The sequence below is a fragment of the Vulpes lagopus genome, chromosome X (genome assembly GCF_018345385.1).
Source record: "Vulpes lagopus strain Blue_001 chromosome X, ASM1834538v1, whole genome shotgun sequence".
Lineage (NCBI taxonomy): Eukaryota > Metazoa > Chordata > Mammalia > Carnivora > Canidae > Vulpes > Vulpes lagopus.
Window position 1 is genome coordinate 60113031 of NC_054848.1, and position 25534 is coordinate 60138564.

The 25534-nt window shown below is 38.4% G+C and overlaps 1 protein-coding gene across 7 annotated transcripts in view; it reads left to right on the forward strand.

The window, feature by feature from the left end:
* ATP7A (ATPase copper transporting alpha) overlaps window positions 1–25534 on the forward strand; it is a 153518-nt gene that overhangs the window by 119440 nt on the left and 8544 nt on the right. For 6 of the 7 annotated variants that reach the window (XM_041741459.1, XM_041741456.1, XM_041741455.1 and 3 more), the window contains 5 exons: window positions 4687–4881; window positions 6423–6605; window positions 8863–9079; window positions 14512–14658; window positions 16614–16756. In XM_041741459.1, coding sequence (XP_041597393.1) covers window positions 4687–4881; window positions 6423–6605; window positions 8863–9079; window positions 14512–14658; window positions 16614–16756 — 885 coding nt within the window. The remainder of the gene's footprint in view (window positions 1–4686; window positions 4882–6422; window positions 6606–8862; window positions 9080–14511; window positions 14659–16613; window positions 16757–25534) is intronic. The other variant, XM_041741458.1, reaches the window with a different exon arrangement.

The window sequence follows — 25534 nt, forward strand, 5'->3', positions numbered from 1 at the left end:
ATATGCAAAGAGTGAAAGTTTTACTTCTTACTGATTTAGATTTTGCCTTTTATTTATTTTTGATTATTGCTGTCTGATTGCTGTGGCTAGGACTTCTAGTACTATGTTGAATAAAAATGGTTAGGGTGGACATCTTTGTTCTGTTTCCAACCTTAGAGGAAAAGCTCTCTGTTTTTCTCTAGGATGATGTTAACTATGGGTTTTTCATAAATGGCCCTTATTATGTTAGCTATATTCTCTTCAAATCTACTTTGTTGAGTGTTTTTATCATGAATGGATTGTTGTACTTTGTCAAATGCTTTTTCTGCATCTATTGAAATGATTGCATGATTTTTATCCTTTCTCTTATTGATATGGATTTTTATTTTGTTTTAAGCCATAGCTTTAAAAGAATTCAGAGGGGGCATCCCGGGTGGCTCAGCGGTTTAGTGACGCCTTCAGCCTAGGGTGTGATCCTGGAGATGAGGGATCGAGTCCCACATCAGGCTCCTTGCGAGGAGCCTGCTTCTCCCTCTGCCTGTGTTTCTTGCCTCTCTCTCTGTGTGTGTCTTTCATGAATGAATAAATAAAAATCTTAAGAAAAAAATGTTAAAGAAAATAAAGACTTCAGAGGAGAATGTTCATAGGTAACTTTGAATTTGTAACCTCAGCAATGGAAAAGGATTTTTCCTGAACAATTATTATCTTGTTGATGTATGTTGTTGCTTTAGCATCACCATATGCTTGTTCATCCATTACCATGTAATGTTACCCTTATTACCACACTTCCACTGTATTAGGTCAAGTACCCTTTTAGGGGTCCATATGTTTGAGATAGTATGAGTAAATGTGCAGTGTAGCCTGCACTTAAGAGAGTATGAATTTATATGCACCGTTACTTTGCTCTAGTTGGAAGTAGTTTATCAGTAGCTTGTTTCCTCTATGTTCCTACAGCCCCTTTTTAAAATATATTTTTTAATAATAAATTTATTTTTTATTGTTCAATTTGCCAACATACAGAATAACACCTAGTGCTCATCCCGTCAAGTGCCCCCCTCAGTGCCCGTCACCCATTCACCCCTACCCCCTGCCCTCCTCCCCTTCCACCACCCCTAGTTCGTTTCCCAGAGTTAGGAGTCTTTATGTTCTGTCTCCCTTTCTGATATGTCCTACCCATTTCTTCTCCCTTCCCTTCTATTCCCTTTCACTATTATTTATATTCCCCAAATGAATGAGAACATATAATGTTTGTCCTTCTCCGATTGACTTATTTCACTCAGCATAATACCCTCCAGTTCCATCCACGTTGAAGCAAATGGTGGGTATTTGTCGTTTCTAATGGCTGAGTAATATTCCATTGTATACATAAACCACATCTTCTTTATCCATTCATCTTTCGATGGACACCGAGGCTCCTTTCACAGTTTGGCTATTGTGGACATTGCTGCTAGAAACATCAGGGTGCAGGTGTCCCGGCATTTCATTGCATCTGCATCTTTGGGGTAAATCCCAGCAGTGCAATTGCTGGGTCGTAGGGCAGGTCTATTTTTAACTCTTTGAGGAACCTCCACACAGTCTTCCAGAGTGGCTGCACTATTTCACATTCCCACCAACAGTGTAAGAGGGTTCCCTTTTCTCCTAATCCTCTCCAACATTTGTGGTATCCTGCCTTGTTAATGTTCACCATTCTCACTGGTGTGAGATGGTATCTCATTGTGGTTTTGATTTGTATTTCCCTGATGGCAAGTGATGCAGAGCATTTTCTCCTGTGCATGTTGGCCATGTCTATGTCTTCCTCTGTGAGATTTCCCTTCATGTCTTTTGCCCATTTCATGATTGGATTGTTTGTTTCTTTGGTGTTGAGTTTAATATGTTCTTTATAGATCTTGGAAACTAGCCCCCTATCTGATAGGTCATTTGCAAATATCTTCTCCCATTCTGTAGGTTGTCTTTTAGTTTTGTTGACTGTATCCTTTGCTGTGCAAAAGCTTCTTATCTTGATGAAGTCCCAATAGTTCATTTTTGCTTTTGTTTCTTTTGCCTTCGTGGATGTATCTTGCAAGAAGTTACTGTGGCCGAGTTCAAAGTGGGTGTTGCCTGTGTCTCCTCTAGGATTTTTTTTTTTTTTTTTTTTTTAATTTTTTTTTTTAAATTTATTTATGATAGTCACAGAGAGAGAGAGAGAGGCAGAGACACAGGCAGAGGGAGAAGCAGGCTCCATGCACCGGGAGCCTGATGTGGGATTCGATCCCGGGTCTCCAGGATCGCGCCCTGGGCCAAAGGCAGGCGCCAAACCGCTGCGCCACCCAGGGATCCCTCCTCTAGGATTTTGATGGAATTTTGTCTCACATTGAGATCTTTCATCCATTTTGAGTTTATCTTTGTGTATGGTGCAAGAGAGTGGTCTAGTTTCATTCTTCTGCATGTGGATGTCCAATTTTCCCAGCATCATTTATTGAAGAGACTGTCTTTCTTCCAATGGATAGTCTTTCCTCCTTTATCGAATGTTAGTTGACCATAAAGTTCAGGGTCCACTTCTGGATTCTGGATTCTATTATTGATCTATGTGTCTGTTTTTGTGCCAGTACCACACTGTTTTGATGACCACAGCTTGTTTTTATGACCACAGCTTCCTACAGCCCCTTTTTGGATAGAATGTGTTAAACCTGTCTCTGTGTATAAATACCACTGCCTCTACTTTGTGGAATTGCATCTGTGCTTTTTTCCAAAACTTTAGTGTTCCGTCTCATCTGGCTACTTTTCCTTGTTGGTGCGTTGGGGAAGAACTCCTTAAATCTTGGGTTCAGGGAGGAGGGACTCTATCTCACTCTCGACACAGACAGTGGAAATCGGAAAGAAGAGTGTGAGATCAGGACATGTGGCTTCTTGGGGGCAATGGACGGGAGTGGTGGGAGAGAAGAGGTCTTTCTTTTAAGGGAATAAAAAACAAACTGAAGACTTCTAACTCTGGAACATTTCAGAGAGTTAGATGAGGTGGAGGGATTTACTCTTGCCACAGATGACAGACACCTCCACAAATCATCTAGTTTCCTGCTATTTTTTTTAATGGAAATTGGGCCCCATGATAGTTACTGTCTCTTCCCCTTTTCATATGTTACTTGATCTCCCTTTCTCTTCTTGGTACTTAGGCTCTTCAGGGCCTTTAGCCAAACCCTTACCTATGCCAGTATTTTAGTTAACAGTTCTCACTGTTCCCTCTGGTTGTTGAAGCTTGGGATAAAAACTCACAGAGCTATGGAATGGGGCTTTGTTGGGGCAGGTGACTTCTAATCTCACCTGTGCTTCTGGCTCCTCAAACACAGTGGGTTGGCTGTAATGCAGGGTGGAACTTTTCCCATTTCTCAGTGACCAGATTGTGAATATTTCCAAATGGATTTCCTATTATACTATTACTGTGGTTTTGAATGTAAAAAAGAAATAGAACAGGTTGAATAATAAAAACTACATGTCTACTTCATGATATATGCTCATTAGTATAATTTTTTAAATGATTCATATTGGTTAATTACACATTGAACAAGAAGATTGCTGAGTATTTTGGAATGTGTATCCCTTAGGAATTTTTCTCATGAGTTCAAGGGGGTCTAGGAGATTTCCCCTAATGCTGTCAATTGTATTTACTCACACAAGCAAATATTCAATGTCACTAAGAGCTATACTACCTGATATATTCAGTTCACACTGTTATGTTCAAGAAAATTTTACTGAAATAGGATTAAGCTTCCTTTGCATGTTGGGCGATTTTTCCATTGTCTTTAAAGTATAGTGTGAAAGGCAGATTTATGGTCTTAGTATGTAGAGATTCAGAATTCTTTTTGTTCAGGATCAGATTTGCTAAGAATTAGGTCCCATGTTTGCAGCTATTTTTGAAAATCTCTAATAAAAGCAATTATTCTCAATATAGAGGGGAAAAGGTGACTTTCATGTTCTTTAGATTTTTTTAAAGATTTTATTTATTTATTCATGAGAGACACAGAGAGAGACAGGGAGAGAGAGGCAGAGACACAGGCAGAGGGAGAAGCAGGCTCCATGCAGGGAGCCCGACGTGGGACTCGATCCCGGGTCTCCAGGATTAGGCCCTGGGCTGAAGGCGGTGCTACACCGCTGAGCCACCGGGGTTGCCCATGTTCTTTAGATTTTTAAAAAATATTTTATTTATTAATGAGACACACACACACAGAGGCATAGACACAGGCAAAGGGAGAAGCAGGCTCCCTCCAGGGAGTCCAATGCGGGACTCGATCCCAGGAATCTGGGATCATGCCCTTAGCTGAAGGCAGACGCTCAACCACTGAGTCACCCAGGTGTTTTCATGTTCTTTAGATTAACTGTGTAGTTTGTAACAGGAATCTGGGATCATGCCCTAGCTGAGGCAGACGCTCAACCACTGAGTCACCCAGGTGTTTTCATGTTCTTTAGATTAACTGTGTAGTTTGTAACTCAGGAATCAGCAAAATTGAATTTTTAATTTTAGGACTATGACTTGTTTACCAGTAATGTCACAATTTCTTATATTCCTACAAGAAAAAAAGTTTTCTTACTAGTTACTGAAACGTATATGTTGGCAGCTAAGTAGGTTATGTGTGACTTGAAAAATGTGGTTTTATTTAAATAGAGTTAAGCTTTGTTCCTTTTGTTTTATACAGCTCTAGATCAATAACCAAAATTCATGCCTTTCTTCTAAAGGGATATAACAGAAGTATCTCCCGAACAGAAACGATAATACGCTTTGCTTTCCAAGCGTCTATCACAGTTCTGTGCATTGCATGCCCCTGTTCACTGGGACTAGCCACTCCAACTGCTGTGATGGTGGGTACAGGAGTAGGCGCTCAAAATGGCATACTAATCAAAGGTGGCGAGCCATTGGAGATGGCTCATAAGGTAAGATAGTCTCCAGAACTGTTCCATCCAAACTGGCAGTAGAACCCCTTTTGAGAAACAGAATCTAAAATTATTTCCACATGGTCCAGAAGCTTCTTCTCATGGTCCCATGAGCTGCTTCTGGGACTGTCTTGAGGGTTGAGGTAGGAAAGGTGTTTTTTTGGTTCTGTTCTGGATTGGTCTTAGTTCTGTAAGATCTCTAAAACTACTACAGGTCTTCTTTCTTAGAGCAGACCCTGATGTGAAAAACTTGGGAGTCCTATTCCAGCTTAGATTAAAAATGTCTTTAGATAAGGATGATAGAAGGCATATTTGCCCAGGAAAAATGCAAGTCTTTGCTTGTGTTCTTCAAGGTAAGGTAGTGCTTATAGTAGTAACATTGTAGTTTCTTTCCCTTTGCCACTAGCTGACAGTTTGCAGCTATGACGTCAGAAATATAATCTTATCCCTCATCTCTCTCATATTAGGATTTCCACAACAATTTCAATCAAAGCTGCTTGACTTCAACTAAAACCGTATTCCTTCTAATATGTTCTTATTATGAGGATATAAACTATATACAGATGCATGTAGTAAACACAGAACACAGCTTACAACAGACTTGGAACCTCATATAACCAGTGAATACAAGCTGTTAGTTTTTATAGTGATTTTTTATTTACTTTGATATAATTTCAAACTTAAGAATTGAAAGAACAGTATAAAGAACTCTTGTATTCCGTTTACTGCAGATGTCAGGCTCCTTTCCTAAGAACAAGGATATTCTCTTACATAATCATAATATAGAGATCAAAATCAAGAAGTTGACATTGGTATAATACTGTTATCTAACCTTTAGTCCATATTCCAGTTTCCTCAGCTATTTCCATAATACTCTTTATAGCTATTTCTTCTTATGTTCAGATTTATGCTTTGTATTTAGTTGTTCTTTCTCTTTTCATCCTGCTTCCTCAAGCTATTCAGTTTTCAAGGTTCATATTCCAAATTTACTGTGGAGTGACTGTGTTCTCTAATTCCAGATTCTTCCTTTTAAGGAAGTCTGGGCTCAGTTGCCCTCATGGGTTCACTGAGCTGTCTCTTCTCAGACCAGGCTTCTCCTCTAGACCCAATAAAGTCATAGCAAACCAGCAGGTCTTATTTGGTGCTCAAAGTTACCTTTCTTTTATAATCATATGCCTATTGCCCAGATTTCCACTCCAGTTCTGGAACTGGTTAGTATTGAAAGCCTTTCTCTTTCCCTGGAGGCAGAGTCATCTCTTCTTTACTTACTAATAGTCAACAATTAACAATTCTAGTTGTTTAACATATATTCACAGTATGGTTAAACATTTGCAAGGGAGGGTTATTAGATATAAATAAGAGTATTTTTTTTTCCTTATTCTCCATTACTTTTGCTCACTCAAAGACAGTTCAACTCCAATTAAGTGAAAGGTCAATTTATTAAGAAACAAAATATTCATATGGTAAAATAAACCTTTTTCTTATTTTTGGGAAAGTGATATTAAGTCATATAGGTACAGTGTATTTTAATTTTCTTACAGGTGAAGGTAGTGGTATTTGATAAGACTGGAACCATTACCCATGGAACCCCAGTAGTGAATCAAGTAAAGATTCTAGTGGAAAGTAACAGAATATCACGCAATAAGATCCTGGCCATCGTGGGGACTGCTGAAAGTAATAGTGAACACCCTCTAGGAGCAGCCATAACCAAATACTGCAAACAGGTACAATTTTTCCTTTATTTATTAGTGTAGTTGTCCTCTACAAAAATTATACAGACCAAATCTAAACTGGTGTTTGACTATGATTTACATATATAGTTGGTAGGAGGTTAGAAAGACTTCTATTTTCTCATTTTATTTTATAATATGTGTTAGTTTCTTCATACAGAAGACTATAAAGATGGAAAAGGAAATTAACTATAATTTTATCACACAGATGACCCCTGTTGACTAAAAAATTAAAATATAGTGCCTATTTATGGTAGGAAAATTCAGAGAGTTCAGAGAGTTGCATAATGAAAAAGGAAAGCCTCATTCCCTGCCCTCTTTCATAATTCTTCTTTCCAAAGTTTAGCAAGTGTTAATTCATTAGCAGTCTTTTAAAATACAGTGGTCTTGGGATCCCTGGGTGGCTCAGCAGTTTAGTGCCTGCCTTCAGCCTGGGGCGTGAGCCTGGAGTCCCAGGATCAAGTCCCACATCGGGCTCCTTGCATGGAGCCTGCTTCTCCCTCTGCCTGTGTCTCTGCTTCTCTCCCTCTCTCTATTGTCTCTCATGAATAAATAAATAAAAATCTTTAAAAAATAAAATAAGATAAAATGCAGTGGTCTCCCCTTATCTACAGGGAATCCAGGAGCCAATTGGATGCTTGAAACTGCAGAGTGCTGAACCCCAAATATACTGTGTTTCCTCCTATACATACATACTTATGATAAAGTTTAATTTATAAATTAGTCACAGTAAGAGATTAATAAGAATAACTAATAATAAAATAGAATAATTATAACAACATACAGTAATAAAAGTTATGTGAATGTAGTCTCTCTCTCTCTCTCCCTCAAAATTACTTTTTGTACTATACTAATCCTTCTTAGGATGATGTGAGATGGTAAAATGCCCGAGTGATGAGTTTAAATGAGATGAATGATGTAGGCATTGTGACATAGCATTAGGCTACAATTGACCTTCTGTCACAATGTCAGAAAGAGGATAATCTGCTTCCAGACCATAACTATGCAGCTTTATTGAGATACAATTCACATACTATAAAGTTCATTGTAAATTGTATAATTCAGTAAATTTTAGTATAGTCCCAAAAGTGTGCATTTGTTAACCATTTTTAATGCATATCTGAAAATATATGCATTTATTACTTTTTAGACTTTATGTAGAAAGGTCACACTGTGACCAATCTTTGGTACCTTGTTTTATTTTATTGAATGATTTTTCCATATTAGGACATATAGATCTGCCTCATTATGTTTAATGGCTATATTGTATTCTACTGTATGATTGGTTTTTTGTCTTTTATAATGTACAGTTAATGTTCTTGTCAGCTTTTGCAAGTTTATCTTTATGTTAAATGCATATCAGTGCAATTGCTAGATCAAAGGATACATGCAGTTAAATTCTGATGAATACGACCAATGCCCACATAGCAAATATTACCGATACCCACATGAAGGGTTGTACCAGTTTATACTTTCACCAAAAGTTATTAGTGCTCATTTCCCCACATTCTTACTTTATTTTTTCCAATTTAATAAATAAAAAATATTTACTCATTGGTGGTTTGCTTTGCATTTACATAATTATGTAAATAGGCTGAGCATCTTTTCAATGGCTATTTGAATTTCTTTCTGCTTGTATCCTTTGCCTGTTTTTTTTCATAGGATTATTTATCTTTTTATCATTGATTTGTATAAGTTCTTTGTAAATGATCTCATAATTTTACAGTTATGATATGGCAATTCCTATCATTGGTGTTCTTTCCTTTTTACCAATTTACTATTACTGACCTGGCTTCTTTACACCCAAACCAAACAACAGAGAGGATGAAGATATAAAGAGCCAGGAAACAATGATGGCCACCAAAATTCTTTGGCTTACTAAGGACACAGAATCATACTAGAGAGGCATTCTGGTAACTAAAGGCCCTGTTCTTTGTTACCCTTTGCCCTGTACTGAATAGAAAATCTGACTTGACAATAGAATTAAAAATTTAACTTGTAATTCTCTACTGGAAAGGGCAGAGAATATTGGTAAATCTTACCTGTTTTCTTTCTCTAAACTTGGTATACATTTTAGAGAGTGGGATTAAAATAAACAATTCTGATATTTTGTTCTAAACATTTAGAATTAACTGGGCATGTGGCATGTGTCTAAACATTTAGAATTAACCAGTGGTAATCTTTGAGTGTGCTATTGACGATCTTGGATTATTAGAACAGCAGAAGAAATCCTTCTGTTTCTATTTGTTAGGAGCTGGACACTGAAACCTTGGGTACCTGCGTAGATTTCCAGGTTGTGCCAGGCTGTGGTATTAGCTGTAAAGTCATCAATATTGAAGGCTTGCTACATAAGGATAACTGGAAGATAGAGGAAAATAATATTAAAAATGCATCCCTGGTTCAAATTGGTGCAAATAATGAACAGTCATCAACTTCATCTTCCATGATTATTGATGCCCAGCTCTCAAGTAAGCTAATTTTCTTCATAGTACCAATTATGGGACAAATATTAACAGATGTCTAATTTTATAATCCTGAACTGTTAGATAAGAAACAAAAATTGGCATCATGGTTTCATTCTCTCAAATGATTTTACCATAGGCCTTCTGATCACTTCACTTGGGTTACTCAAGAATATTTCCCAACTGTGCTCCTTGATTGTACCATAGGGTGACAAATGCTAGTCTTAGCTGATCTTCCATATTAGTTCAGCTATCTTTCTTTTATTTCTCATCACAGCTACTCTAAACCTTTTATATCTTGCACGAGATACTGTGACCTTCTCCTTAGTTCCCTAAGCAAATTATCAAGTTTATTTTTCACATAGAAAATTAAGGTTCTCAGACATTTGTTCTTTGAACTTTTTGCTCAGAATGATTCCTTTTTCAGGGGAAGAGGTATCCCTCCTCTTTGCTCTAGATCCCACCCTCTCTTGATTATTCAGGGACCTTATTCTGTTACATCCCCTTGCTTCTTTGTTTTCCAATTCTGTGCTAGCTCCTTCTCCTAAACATATAAACATTTCTTCCATCAATATCAGTGTAATCCTGTCTAGATTGTATCCTCTTAATTTTCCTTTATATCTAAGCTACTAGAAGGAGTAGTCTAGGTTTACTTAATTCACTTATTCATTGCACAGCCTGTCTTCTGCCCCATCCATACTACTGAAACTACGTTTTCTAAGTGCATTGATGACCTTATTCAATACTTACTCCAGTGGTTTCTTCTCAAGTCCACATCTTGCATGAGCTCAAATGCCTAAGGCATTTGAGAACTATTGACCATTTCTTTCTTCCTAAAGTTCTTTCTTCTCTTAATTTCATGACCATTCTTTCTCTAAATTATCCTGTCACTTACCTGGCTGTTGCTTCCAATCCTCCTCTAATTCCTCTTTTCTCTTTCTCTCAAATACTGGGTATCCTCAGGGTTTTGTTCTTTGTCTTTTTCTTATTTTATATACTCTGTGTACAATCTCATTCATATCTATTGCTTGTTCTGCCACCTCTAGGCTTTTACCACCACTCCAAAATCCACATCTCTAGCCAAAACCTGTTTTCCTAAATTTCTGGTTGGTTTGTCCATCTGCCCCCAAACATAATATACCCACCTGAGTGTTATAGCACCTCCCTACCCATTTATGCTTGAGTGATTTTGCTAACCTGCAAATATGATTATATAACTTTCTGACTGATATCTTTTATTATAGTGTTTTATAACTTATTTTTTGAATAATGAACCTTTGGAGGAATGTAATGAAAGTTATGCCTACCCCTCAGAAAATTTTTGTTTTGGAGATTTGTATGTATCCTAAACCCTATCAATGCAGTTCTGTTAGGGATCCTGGCTTTGCTGGTTGTCTCCTGTGGGACAAAGACCAGTCTCTCTGGACTTTGTTCTAGGTCTGTTCCCCATGCTATGTCTCCTAACTCCCTGCACCACCCATTTTGTCTTTTTCCACTGACCTCCATGCATTCTGTGTTCCATTTATATGGAATTACTTACAGTTCCTTTTTACATTATGTCATTTCATGCCTATTAGATCATTTAATTTACTGTTTTCTCTGGATAATGTCCTTTCCTACAGTGGCATCTACCTCATGAACTTATTTTCATCCTTCAAGATTCAGCTCACCTCTTTCTTCAGTGAAGCCTTTGCTGACTGACATGTATAGGTAGAGATATTTGCTCTTCTTTTTAAATCACAATTGTACTTACTCTCTGTTTTTAGCATGATAATACTTTATTTACCTGCTTTATTCTACCCAACTATATTTTATTATTTGTCTGTGAAGTTCCAGCATCAAGCATACTGACACATAGTAATTTTGTTCATTTGACACCTTTTGTTAAACACTGTTCAAGACACTAAATAATCAGCTAAGCAGAATAGACAAAGTGACTATCTTTTGGAACTTGTATTTCTGGTGGGATAACACAAAACAGTGAGCAAACAGATAAGAAAATATAATATGTCTGACAGAGATAGTAGTGTAGAGGAAAATAAAGGAAGGTAAAGTAGGGAATAGGGAATGCTGTGAGTATTGTGTCCCATTTTATATAGGATGATCAGGGTAGGCCTCATTGAGATGTTGGTGCTGGAGCAAAAACCTGAGAAGGGGGAAGGAGAAACCTATGTGAGTATCTGTGACAAGAACATTCCAGGTAGGAGGGATGTTAAATACCAAAGTCCAGGGTGCTTGACTAGTTTGAGGAACAACAAGGAGAACACTGTGCCTAGAGCAGAGTCAATGAGTGGGAACTGGGTAAGAGATGAGGTTAGAGAGCAGTACAGCACTAGATTATGTAAGGACATTGAAAGAATTTTGGCTTTTGCCCTTGAGATGGGAAGTCATTGGAGAGTTTTGTGTATAGGAGTGACAGAATCCAACTTAATGTTTCAAAAGTATTACCCTGGATGCTCTGATAAAAATACATGGTTGGAGGAATAAGGGGAAGGGCAGAAGCAGGGAGATGAGTTAGTAGGCTGTTGCCATAATCCAGGTGAAAGATAAGAGTGTTTTGGGCCAATGTGTTAATAGTAGAGGTCATAAGAAGTGATCAAAATATGAATGAGTTTTGAAGGGAGAGCTAGCTGACAGATTTTCTAACATTGGATATGAGGTGTGAGAGAAACATGAGTCAAGAATTATGTCAAGGTTTGTGGCCTAACAATTTAGAAGGATGAAGTTACCATTTAAATAAAATGGGGAAGACCATTGGAAGGGCAATATTGGGGATCTCTGGGTGGCTCAGCGGTTGAGCGCCTGCCTTTGGCTAAGGGCATGATTCTGGAGTCCTGGGATCGAGTCCAACATCGGGCTCCCTGCATGCAGTCTGCTTCTCCCTCTGCCTGTGTCTCTCTGCCCCTCTCTCTCTCTCTGTGTCTCTAATGAATAAATAAATTTTAAAAATCTTTTTTTTTAAAGAAAGGACAATATTGATGAGAACTGATCAGGAGATCAGTTTTTTACATGTTAAATTTGAGTGCCTACTAGATATTCAATTGGAGGTGCCATATAAATGGAAATAACAACTAGGCAGTTGGGTATACAAGTCTGGAGTTCAGTGAAACAGAGTAGGTTGGAGATGTAGATTTGGGAGTAATCCACTTATAGATCTGTGTCATCCAATATGATAGCCATTCATTGTATATGACTATTTAAACTTAAATTATTTGTATTTAATTTAAAATTCAGGGTTGTCTGGTTGGCTCAGTCAGAGGAGTATGTGACTCTTGATCTTGGGGTCATGAGTCTGGGTCCCATGTTGAGTGTACAGATTACATAAAATAAATACATAAATAAACTTAAATTTTTTTTTGATTTAAAATTCAGCCCTTCAGTCATACTAGCCACATTTCACTGCTCAATAGCCACATGTTGTTAATGGCTACTGTATTAAAGAGTAGAAAAAGAACATTTCCAAATTCTGTTGGACAAAGCTGGTATAGCTTATATTTAAAGCAATGAGACTGGATAAGATCACCAAGGAGTGAGAGTAGATAGATAGAAGAAGGAGGGAAAATGATTTAAGGATTGAGTCCTACACAGCGGTTTAGCGCCTGCCTTTGGCCCGGGGTATGATTTTAGCGTCCTGGGATCAAGTCCCACATCAGGCTCCCTGCATGAAGCCTGCTTCTCCCTCTGCCTGTGTCTCTGCTTCTCTCTCTCTCTGTGTATCTCTCATGAATAAATAAATAAAATCTTTTTAAAAAAAGGATTGAGTCCTACAATATGATAGGTTAATAGGTCAGGGAGATCAGCAAAGAAGATGGAAAAAGTGGTGAATGAGAAGGTAACTCATAAGAATGTGCTGGAAGCCAAGGAAAGAAAGTATTTCAGGAAGGAGGGAGTGATCAACTGTGTTAAATGCTGCTAATAGGGCAAGTAAGATGAGGAACAGGAATTAGCCATTAGATTTATGAAAGTGAAGATCACTGGTACACTGTGTGAACAATTCTTTGGAGTAGTAGAGACAAAAGCTTTTTTTTTTTTTGGTGGCCTTTTTGGATTTTATTTTGTTTTTGTTTTTTTATAAATTTATTTTTTATTGGTGTTCAGTTTGCCAACATATAGAACAACACCCAGTGCTCATCCCGTCAAGTGCCCACCTCAGCGCCCGTCACCCAGTCACTCTCACCCCCCACCCACCTCCCCTTCCACCACCCCCAGTTCACCTCCCAGAGTTAGGAGTCCCTTGTGTGACAAAAGCTTTATTGGAGTGGGTTCACAAGAGAATGGGAATATATGAATTGGAGATAGTCAATAGAGACAACGCTTCCAAGTTCTGCAGTACAGAAGCAGAAAATTAGGGCAGTAGTAAAGAGGTAAGTAAGATCAAGAGAGTTTTTTTTAAAGATAGGACTATGTGCAACAAAGATAGAAAATGTGATTATGCAGTAGAAAAAGAAAATTATTGGAGAAATGTTCTAGAATAAGCAAAGGAAAGAGGTCTAGTGCATAAGTGGAGAAGTTGGCCTTAAGTAGGAGCAAGGGCAGTTTATAATAACAGAAGGGAAGCTACATTTGTGTGTACATAGGCATAGGTAGTTGTTTAGAAGAAATAGTGAAAGGGATTGTAAGGGAAAGGAGGGGAACTGAGTGGGAAAAATTAGAGAGGGAGACAAACCATGAGAGACTCCTAACTCTGGGAAACAAAGGGTTGCAGAAAGGGAGGTGGGTGGGGGGATGACCTAACTGGGTGACAGGCACTGAGGCGAGCACTTGATGGATGAACACTGGGTGTTATAGTATATGTTGGCAAATTGAATTTAAATTTTAAAAAAAGATGTGGCAGTGAGAGCTTGCAGAAGTTCTCTTGATTGCTTTTTAGTTCTTTTTGAAGTAGGAAGCCGATTCATCATCTGGCCATATATGAGGGTTAGAGGAGGGAAGATATAAAATAGCCCTTTAGAAGGAATGGAGAATGAATGGACTAGAGAAGTGTAAAATTGCCAGACAACTCTAAGGGCTTGTGTAAAGTTAGTGGTCACATGTTTAAAATTAGATATCAGTATGGTTGTATGTTTTCATCCAACCATATTCAGCTACTGAGGCATAGCAAATATTTTTAATTTAATTCAGTTGTGTGGAAGATCAAAGGGAAAGCTTCACCAAGAAAGTAACATTTGAACTGGCTGTTGAAGAATATGATGGAGTTTGATAAGTGGAGAGGAAGGTAAGGACATTCCAGGTGGAGACAAAGCAAAATGTGCAAAGGCCCAAAGGCATAGAAGAGCAGAGTGTGTTTCTTGAAAATTTGGAAATTACTGTTGTGGACTACAGTCTACCAAAAATACAACATATTGACTGAGTAAGGTTAGACAGGAAGAACGTGCCTCGCAGGGTTTTTATAAGTATTAAGTGATCTCACTAAATGTTGTTTCTGTACTTTATTTCAGATACTCTTAATGCTCAGCAGTACAGAGTCCTCATTGGTAACCGGGAGTGGATGATTAGAAATGGTCTTGTTATTAACAACGATGTAGATGATTCCATGACTGAACATGAAAGAAAAGGTCGGACTGCTGTATTGGTGGCAGTTGATGGTAAGGTTTTCCATAAGTATGCTATGACTCAATGATATGCTCTCAGTTATTATTTTATGTATATTTTTGAAAGACATCTGAACTTAAGGGCTTTTAAAAAGCAGCCTGAATACAAAGTAAAAATGTTAGCAATACATAATTGTTACTGATTAACTTAGAATTCTCTTACATTTGCCTGGCTTTGTTATTTTCCTCCCTAGCCTATGGTTTTCTTTAAAAAAACAAACAAACAAACAAACAAACTAATCAAGGGTTTTTTTTAAAACCTAAAAATCATGGGCACCTGAGTGGCTCAGTCAGTTAAGCATCTGCCTTCAGCTCAGGTCATGATCCCAGGGTACTGGGATTGAGCCCCGTGTTGGGATCCCTGCTCAGCTGAGAGCCTGTTTCTCCCTCTCCTTGCCCCCCCCCAACCCCCTCTCATGCTCTCTCTCACTCAATTTCTCTCAAATGGATAAATAAAATCTTTAAAAAGAATCTAAAAATGACATAACATTAAAGTAATAGCAAAATAAAATAATGTCTATAATTTCATCCTCCTAACTCAATGTCAGTTTTAATTACATGTATTCCATTTCTAGTTTTTTTGATACCAAAAATGTAATGTACCAAATATGTATATTGTATATGTATAATATACAATATATAATACATACATATATAGAATTATAATATCAGTATACATATTAGTTTTTTAAAAAGATTTTATATATTTATTCATGAGAGACACAGAGAGAGAGAGAGGCAGAGACACAGGCAGAGGGAGAAGCAGGCTCCATGCAGGGAGCCCGATGTGGGACTCAGTCCTGGGTCTCCAGGATCACACCCTGGGCTGACAGCGGCGCTAAAGGGCTGCCCAAACATATTGTTTTTAAGTGGGTGTATTTTGCATATAAATTTTACCTCAATACAGTTGAATAAAATTTAAAATTTTTAAATGTAAAATCCCTTGTACAGGTATCCCTGGGTGGCTCAGCGGTTTGGTGCCTGCCTTCAGCCCAGGGCATGATCCTGGAGTCCCGGGATCAAGTCCCACATTGGGTTCTCTGCATGGAGCCTGCTTTTCTCTCTGCTTATGTCTCTGCCTCTCTCTCTCTCTGTGTCTCTCTTGAATAAATAAATAAAATATAAAAAAAAATAAACTCCCTTGTACACATACCCTTATATTTTGCTTTATTCATTTATTTACTATATTCATAAATATTTTCTAATTTTATTTTAATTCTGCATAATTTATCATATACTGTAACTAACATAATCATTCCCTTGTTGGAAATTTAAGCTATTTGTAATATTTCTTTATTATAAAAAACACTATGATAAACATATATGAGGTTTTAGGTGTTTTCTTTTGTTAAATTATTTTTTGGGTAAATTTCTAGCTATGAGATTAGTCAACATTTAAAATCCTTGCTAAGTATGAAGGCAGTATCTTAACTATGACATTTTTAGGTCCAGGAAGAAGCAGAAACTACCATTTACTTTTGTTTTTAAAATAACTACTTGCAGTGATTTCTTTCCCCCAGTATAAAATGTCAGTTTTGTCTCAATCCACCCCCTTCACCTTAAAAAGAAAAAGAAAGTATTAGTTTTCAGTGTCATTTGCCTTAAAATGAACTACAGTGCTAGGAACTATCACTGTTGATATGTGTATCAACCAATACTTCTCAAAGGAAAGAAAATGAGTCTTTTAGTATCCTATGAGGTCTCTTTTCATTTTCTAATTACTGCTTTCATTAGTAATCGGTACCTCATTCTGTGAAAGTTTCATAACTAAATTTGGAGGTTGTCACAGATTTTGTGGAATACAGCCTGTGTGGGTTTGGAGACATTTTGAATTAAGCTAAGGCCTGAATAACTTTGCTTAACAAAATTAATTTCTTAAATTTTAAGTTAGAATATTATTCCTGCTTTCATCATATTCCAAACTCTTATTTTCTGGTGTTCCTGTTTAGATGAGCTGTGTGGTTTAATAGCTATTGCTGATACAGTGAAGCCTGAAGCAGAATTGGCTGTCCATATTTTGAAATCTATGGGCTTAGAAGTAGTTCTGATGACTGGAGACAACAGCAAAACAGCTAGATCTATTGCTTCTCAGGTAATTGGTTTACTTAGTTGTTGGGGTGAAGGGTATGTGGTAACTTCTACTTCTGTCATATACAGTTTTTTTCTTGCTTTCAAGTGCTAAAGATTCACGTTACCTATTATTTTCCTGTATCACTGAGTATTGATATCTGGTTCTTTAAAGAACAGTAGGCATGCTGTATGGGAAGGACTTTGGACTTTGTGTGTTACTATTATAACTAAAGAAACATTTACTTAATTCATGAAATACTTCAGTTACACCATACACCAGTGTCTGTTGATATTTCCTTTGAAATGTTGCTCATATTCTTTATCAGTGCTGCAAGCCTAAGCCAGGCTCTCAGATACCCAATCTCTCATGCCTAAATTACAGCAAGAGCTCCAGGCACTTTCCTCTCTAGTCCATCCTGAACATCACTGGTGGAACCATCACCTAATGCACCACTTTGACATATTTTTCTGCTACTGACCCCCTACATTTGCCTTACCTACAGAACTTTTCTCATATTAGTCTTTTCTACTTCAAAATGCCTTCTTCCTCCTCAACTAAATAACACAGTAATATATGAATACATTCTTATATAAAAATGCAGAAGGATATAAAGTAAAAAGTTTAAGTCATCCTTCTCCCAATCTCCCTGTCCAGTCTTATTTCTAATATTTCGTATGCATGTGTGTTCACATACAAATGTATATTCTGATATTTTCTACATAAATTACATCTTTTTTCTATAGATTGTTTACTCAGCAGTTTTCTTTTTTTATATAACAACATATATGCTTTGGAGCTTTGTCCATACCTGAACATACAAAGTTATTTTATTCTTTCAACATTACTGCATGGGGGATCCCTGGGTGGCGCAGCGGTTTGGCGCCTGCCTTTGGCCCAGGGCGCGATCCTGGAGACCCGGGATTGAATCCCACGTCGGGCTCCCGGTGCATGGAGCCTGCTTCTCCCTCTGCCTGTGTCTCTGCCTCTCTCTCTATCTCTCTGTGACTATCATAAATAAATAAAAAATTAAAAAAAAAAACAAAAAACAAAAAAAACACATTACTACATGGAATTCTATAGTATGGATGTATAATAATTTACTTAAACATTCCTCTAATGATGGATATTTAGGTGGTTTTGAAGATTTTGTTACAAACAGATAATGATGTACATCCTTGGGCATACATCTTTTTATAAGGGGGAGGATTTCACAGTGCTTTCATTTTTTATTTTTTAACATTTTATTTTAGTTCCAGTATAGTTAACATGCAGTGTTATATTAGACTCATATGTACAATGTAGTGATTCAATAGTTCTATACATTACTCAGCACTCCTCATGGTAAGTGTACTCCTAATCCCCTTCACCTAATTTTATCTGTACTCCCACCTAACTCCCTGCTAGTAACCATCAGTTTGTTCTCTATAGTAAAGAGCCTGGTTTTTGGCTTGTATCTGTCTTTCCTTGTTCATTTGTTTTGTTTCTTAAATTCCACATAGGAGTGAAATCATATGGTCTGTTTTTCTCTGACCGACTTATTTCACTTAACATAATAGTCTCTAACTCCATCTACATCATTGCAAATGGCAAGAGTTCATTCTTTTTTTAAGGCTGCATAATGTTCCATTGTATTTATATATCCTTTATCCATTCATCTATCAGTGGACACTTTGGCAGCTTCCATATCTTGGTTATTATAAATAATGCTACAATAAACATAGCATTGCATATATCTTTTTGTTTTTTTAATAATAAATTTATTTTTTATTGGTGTTCAATTTGCCAACATACAGAATAACACCCAGTGCTCATCCCATCAAGTGCCCCCCTCAGTGCCCATCACCCATTCACCCCATCCCCCACCGTCCTCCCCTTCCACCACCCCTAGTTCATTTCCCAGAGTTAGGAGTCTATGTTCTGTCTCCCTTTCTGATATTTCCTACCCATTTCTTCTCCCTTCCCTTCTATTCCCTTTCACTATTATTTATATTCACCAAATGAATGAGAACATACAATGTTTGTCCTTCTCCGACTGACTCATTTCACTCAGCATATATCTTTTTGAATTAGTGTTTTCACATTCTTTGTGTGAATACCCAATAGGAGAATTACTGGATCATATGGTAATTCTATTTTTATTTATTTAAGGAACTTCCATACTGTCTTCCACAGTGGCTGTACCAGTTTGCATTCCCACCAACAGTGCACAAGCGTTCTCTTTTTTCTACATCTTCACCTGCACCTGTTTCTCGAGTTTATTTTAGCCATTCTGACAGATGTGAGGTGATATCTCATTATGGTTTTGATTTGCATTTCCCTGATGAGAAATGTTGGGCATCTTTTCACATGTCTGCTGGCCATCTGTATGTCTTCTTTGGAGAAATGTCTGTTCATGTCTTCTGCCCATTTTTTTTTTGTCTTCTGCCCATTTTTAATAGATGTTGAGTTTTGTGTGTTCTTTATATATTTTATATGTATTTATATATTTTGGATACTAACCCTTTGTCAGATATGTCATTTGCAGATATCTTCTCTGTGGACAGATCTGCAAACCTGATCTTTCTTCCCTTGTAGGTTAAGGACATTTTTCCCTTCCTGCTTTCAGGATTCTTTCCTTGTCTCTGTGTATTTTGTGAATTTGACTACAATATATCTTGGTGTTGGCCAGCGTTTGTTGAGTTTGATGGGAGTTCTCTGTGCCCCTTAGATTTCAATGTCTGTTCCCTTCCCCAGATTAGGGATGTTTTTAGCTGTAATTTGCTCAAATAAACCTTTTACCCTTTTTTTCCTTCTCTTCTTTTTCTGGGACTACTATGATATGAATGTTATCATTCTTTATAGAGTCGCTGAGTTCCTTAAGTTTACATTCCTTATCCAGTATTTTTCTTTCCCTCTTCTTTTCAGCTTCATTATCTTCCATAGTTTTATCTTCCATATCACTGATTCATTCCTCTTTTTCATCCATCCTCATTGTCCTTGCATCCAGTTGGTTTTGCATGTCAGTTATTAGCTTTTTAAATTTTGGCCTGACTAGTTTTTCATTCTTTTATCTCTGCAATAAGGATTCCCTAGTGTCTTCTATGCTTTTCTCAAGCCCAGCTAGTATCCTTATGATTATTGTTTTAAATTTTGGCCCAAGTATATTATGTATATCTGTTTTGTTTACATCCCTGGCTGTCACCTCTTCATGTTCTTTCTTGTGTGGTGAATACCTGTCTTGGCATTTTGCCTAGGGCGCTGTTTTTTTGGTGTATGTTAGGAAAGCCTGTTATATTTTCTGTTCCTTAGAATAATGGCTATATTAAGAGGCCTGAGGCTTCAGAAAGTGTTTTCCAAATGTGTACTCTGCTATTGTGTTTTGGATGCTCTTTCTCTCAAGTCAGTCCTCTGCAGAATTTGTCCTTGCCTGCCATGTGAGGTGTTTGGATATTGTCCAGCGTATGGCATTTTAACAAGGTGTGCTTTGGTCTGCTTGTTAAAATAACATAATCTTATTTCCACTAGAGCTGAAGCTTTGTAGCACTCTATGATCAATATACTTGGTGTGTTCAGTGGGTTTCTGCTGGTCTTCAGGGATAGGGCCCTACTGGGCTGGTTATCAGGCTGACTAGCCCTGGTAAAAATGTACCTGCAGGCACAGGAGGGCAGAACTTGTAAGCAGCTCTAGCCAACACTGGGGAGTGCTGTGTTGCTCACTGAAGTCTGTACATGCTGATGTGCTAGGTGGGGATGGCATCACCCTGCCCTGTCCTCCCTAGAGAGGGGAGTTGGCATTCGCTGCTGTTCAGGAATCCCCCACAGAAGAGCGAACACGCTGCTGTTCAGGAATCCCCCACAGAAGAGCGAACAATCTCCCTTCTTGTGTCCCAGGCTTCCATCAGAACCCTGTTTTCATCCTGTCCGTGTCTGATCTGTCTGCCTGCCAGTACTCCTGTGTTTTTATCTCAGGCTTGTGGCTGGATTTCAAAAACTCCAAATTTTAGGGATCCAGTACAGCAAGGACCCATGCTGATATTCTGGGAGAGAGTCTCACTATGCTGTAGGTGGTGCCAGTTTGTCCCAGAAAAGCAGTCACATGACCATGTAGGGGCTTGGAGTTTACGTTAAAGCAGAGCCAAAAGCTGGCTTCCAGGTTAGTTGCCTTCAGCAGGTGTCTCTGCTGCTATGCTAAGTAACAGGGTCTCTCAGTGGTGTCTGCTATCTCTTTGGTCCCCTGTGAGGCAGTGCCACCTTTTCCAAATGTACTCCAAGGGGATGAACTGTTTGTCTTGTTGTGATCCAGGAGATCCTAATATCATGCTGTCCACTCCCAGGCGTCTGCTCTCCTTCCCCATAGGAATGCCACTAAGCCTGCTAGGCATGACCCCAGTGAAGGCACAGACTGTTAAAATTTTAGACTTTGAGCTCCAATGCTTGTAAAAACTTGTGATAATTAGCCTCTCTCCTTTTCTCAGTCAGTGGTGTTGGGGAAGAGTTTTTCTTGTGCAGTCCCCTGCACACTGCTCTCTCTCTCTCTTTCTCTCTTTCTCTTTCCTCTCTGTGTGATCAGGGCTTCCTCCTCTCCATAGTACCCACAGCTCTTTTCTCCCCCAAATCAACTCTCTATAGCTCCTACCTTCCACAATGTGGCTACTTTTTCCCCTCTAGACGTGAAGTTTATTCTTTCAGTCCTCAGATTCACTTCTTGGGTGTTCAGAATAATTTCATATTTATTTAGCTGTGTTTGAGGGACAAGACAAGCATAGGGTCCCCCTCCTACTCCACCATCCTAACTGATGTAGGCCTGTTTTGCAATAACCTTCCCTTATTTTTTAAAAAATATTTTATTTATTTACTCATGAAAGACACACAGAGAGAGAGGCAGAGACACAGGCAGAGGGAGAAGCAGGCTCCATGCAGGAAGCCTGATGGGGGACTCAATCCCAGGACTCTGGGATCATGCCCTGAGCCAAAGGCAGATGCTCAACCCCTGAGCCATCCAGGAATCCCTAACTTTCCCTCTTAAAACAGCTTTTGCTGCATCTCAAAGTTTTTGAGCCATTTTGTTTTCATTTTCGTTTGTCTCCATGTATGTTTTGATTTCCTCTTCAATTTTGGGATTCACTATTTAGTATCTAACCTTCATGTTCTTGTTTTCTTTACAGGTTTTTTTTTGTTGTGGTTGATTTCTAGCTTTATAGTATTGTGGTTAGAACAGGTGCATGGTATGACTTCAGTCTTTTTGAATTTGTTGAGATTTGTTTTGTGGCCTAACATGTGATCTATTCTGGAGAAAGTTCCATGTGCACATGAAAAGAATGTGTGTTTTGCTGTCTTAGGTTGGAATGTTCTGAATATATCTGTTAAATCTGGCCCATTGTGGGGATGCCTGGATGGCACAGTGGTTGAGCGTTTGCCTTCGGCTCAGGGCGTGATCCCGGGGTCCAGGGACCGAGTCCCATACGGAGTTTCCTTCAGGGAGCTTGCTTATCCCTCTGCCTGTGTCTCTGCCTCTCTGTCTCTCATGAATAAATAAATACAATTTTAAAAAAAGATCTGTTTCATTGTGTCCCATTGTGTCCAAAGCCACTGTTTCCTTGTTGAGTTTCTGTTTGAATGATCTATCCATTGATGGCAAGTGGGGTGTTAAAGTCACCTACTATAATTGTATTACTATTGATTACTTTCTTCATGTTTATTCTTAGCTGCTTGATGTATTTGTGTGTTCCCACCCTGGGTGCATAAATATTTACAATTCTTACATCTTGCTGGATTGTTCCTTTTGTGATTATACCTTCTTTGTCTCTTAGTCTATTTTGTCCTATATAAGTATTGCTATCCCGACTTTATTTATTTATTTATTTATTTATTTATTCATTTATTTTCATTTCCTTTTTTATGATAAATGTGTTTCCATACCTTCACTTTCGATCTGCATATGTCTTTAGGTCTGAAATGAGTCTTGCTTTTTTATCCAGTCACCCAGTGTCTTTTGATTGAAATGTTTAGTCCATTTACATTCAAAGTAAATACTGATAGTATTGGTTTTTTTTCGCCATTTTGTTACTTGTTTTATGGTTGTTTGTGTAGTTCTTCTTTCTTGTCTTGCTCTCTTCTCTTATGGTTTGCTGGATTGTTTTAGTGATATACTTGGATTCCTTTCCCTTTGTTTCTTGCGTATCTATTACCAGTTTTTGATTTGTGATTGCCGTTAGGTTTATATATAACATCTTATAGCAATCTATATTAAGTTGATGGTCACTTAAGTTTGAAGCCAGTTTTTTACTCCTCTCCCCTATTTTTTTAGGTATGTGGTGTCACACTTTACGTCCTTTGATTTTGTGAATCTCTTAGCTGACTTTTATAGATATATTTAATTTTAGCTTTTGTGCTTCCTACTTCTTACTTCTACTTACAGTCTTTCCTTTTCCTTTTTTTTTTTAATTAATTTTTATTGGTGTTCAATTTACCAACATACAGAAAAACACCCAGTGCTCATCCCGTCTCCTTCTTTTTTTTAAACAGCAGTCTTTCTTTTTCACTCAGTCCACTGTAACATTTCTCGTAAAGCTAGATTAGTGGTGATGAATTCCTTTAACTTTTGGGGGGAACTCTTTATTTTTCCTTTTATTCTGAATGATAGCATTGCTGAAGAGAGTATTCTTGGTTGTAGGTTTTTTCCTTTAGTACTTTGATTGTGTCATTCCAGTTCCTTCTGTCCTGCAAAGTTTCTTCTGAAATATCTTCTGGTATTTATGGTATGGAGTAGTCTTATGGGGTTCCTCTTGCATGTACCTGATTTCTTTTCTCTTGCCTTTCTTTTCTTTTTTTCCTTTCTTTCTTCTGAGAAAGCGAGCATGAGTAGAGGGAGGGCAGAGGGGGAGCAAGAGAGAGAGAGAATCTTAAGCAGGCTCCATGCTGAGTGCAGAGCCTTATATAGGGCTTGATCTCATGACCCTGAGGTCATGACCTGAGCCAAAATAAAGAATCAGATGCTTGACTGAGCCACTCAGGTGCCCCTTTCACTCTTGCTGCTTTTATTTTTAATTTTTTGTAAAAGATTTGTTTTTTTTTTTTTTTTGATAGAGAGCGAGAGAGAGCACGCACAAGCAGGGGGAGTGGCAGGCAGAGGCAGAGGGAGAAGCAGGCTCCCACTGAGCAGGAAGCCCGATGTGGGGCTTGATCCCAGGATCCTGGGATCATGACCCGAGTTGAAAGTAGATGCTTAACCAACTGAGCCACCCAGGTGCCCCTCTCTTGCTGCTTTTAAAATTTTCTCATTATCACCTCTTTTTACCATTTTAAATACTATGTGTCTTAGTGTGAACCTCTTTGGGTCAATTTTGTTGGGAGTTTTTGTGCCTTCTGGATCTGGATTTCTATTTCCTTCCACTGATTAGGGAAGTTTTCAGCTATTATTTCTTCAAATAAATTTTCTGCCCCATTTTCCCTTTCTTGTCTTTCTGGGATTCCTATAATGTCAATGTTATTACTCTTGATAGTGTTGCTATGTTACCTTAGTCTACTTTCATTTTTTGTTATTATTTTTCTCTCTCTGGTTAAGGTTGATTGCTTTCCATTACTCTCTCCTCCAGGTTGTTGATCTATTCTTCTGTTTCCTCTAGTCTCCTGTTTATTCTCTCTAATATATTTTTAATTTCAGCTATTGAGTTCTTCATCTCTACTTTTTTATGCTTTCTGTCTCTTTTTTGATGGTAACATTGAAGTCTCCGTTGTTTTTCTTAAGTCGAGGGAGTATCCTTATGACCATTACTATGACCTTATGACCATTATCTATCAGGCATATTTACTTATTTTCGTTTCATTCAGCTCTCTTGCTATGATATTGTCCTATTCTTTCACTTGGGACATATTCCTTTATCTCCTCTTTCTAAGTTTCTGTGTCTGTTTCTATGTGTTAGAAAAGTCAGCTGCAGTTCCTGCTCTTGAAACTAGTGTCCTTATGAAGGAGAGTCCTTTACTACCCTGTAGTACAGTCTCCTCTGTTCACTAGATCCTGGCAGTTTACTGGTGTCTCCTATGTGTGTTGCATGCACTGGACTATTTTGGCTGAGCCACATTTTGCCTTCAGTTCAGTTGTCTACACTGTCACTCTTTGCCTGTTGGCAGCAAGGTTTGGTCCCGGTGGTGTTAGTGGACCATTCTGGGGCCACCTTGAGCATGAATTGAGTCAGACCAGGTATTTGCAAGAGATTCAGTAGCACCAAACTATAGAGTACTCTACCTGTGTTGTTTCTTGAGAAGCTTTCTTTGGTGGGTAGAGCGTGCCATCAGACCCAATATCTACCTCCACCACACTGTTGGGGCCCCAGGTGGACTTGTGTGTATGATTATATTTCCCTCTGCATGGGGCTAGAGCCACTTTGTAGTGGTTCTGACCCCTGTCAGGGCTGCTTGTACACTGCCAGGCTTGTGGCACCGCTTTGGATGGGCTCTGTCCAAGGGGAGGGGGCAGGTCCACAGGAGAAAGTGTGGTCAGGGCATGGGGTTCCAGCAAGGTCTGTACTGGCCTGCTATGGGAGGGGACCTGTAGTCATCAGGGAAAACCGCTGAGTCTGGCTGGGTTGGAAGGGGTGGATCTGTAGAATTGCGTGGCAGCAGGGCACACTGTTAGTAATCTATGTGGAGAGAGTTGGAACTATGTTAGTTACCACAGGTATTGGTGTATGTAGGCTGGGGGCAGGGGAGAAAAATGCTACCTGCCAGTTCTTTGGTTCTTGGAGAAGTCTCCCAAAGATCCCTGCCCCTACTGAACACACTCTGAAATTAGTAAACAAATCTCCCTCCTGTATACCCCAT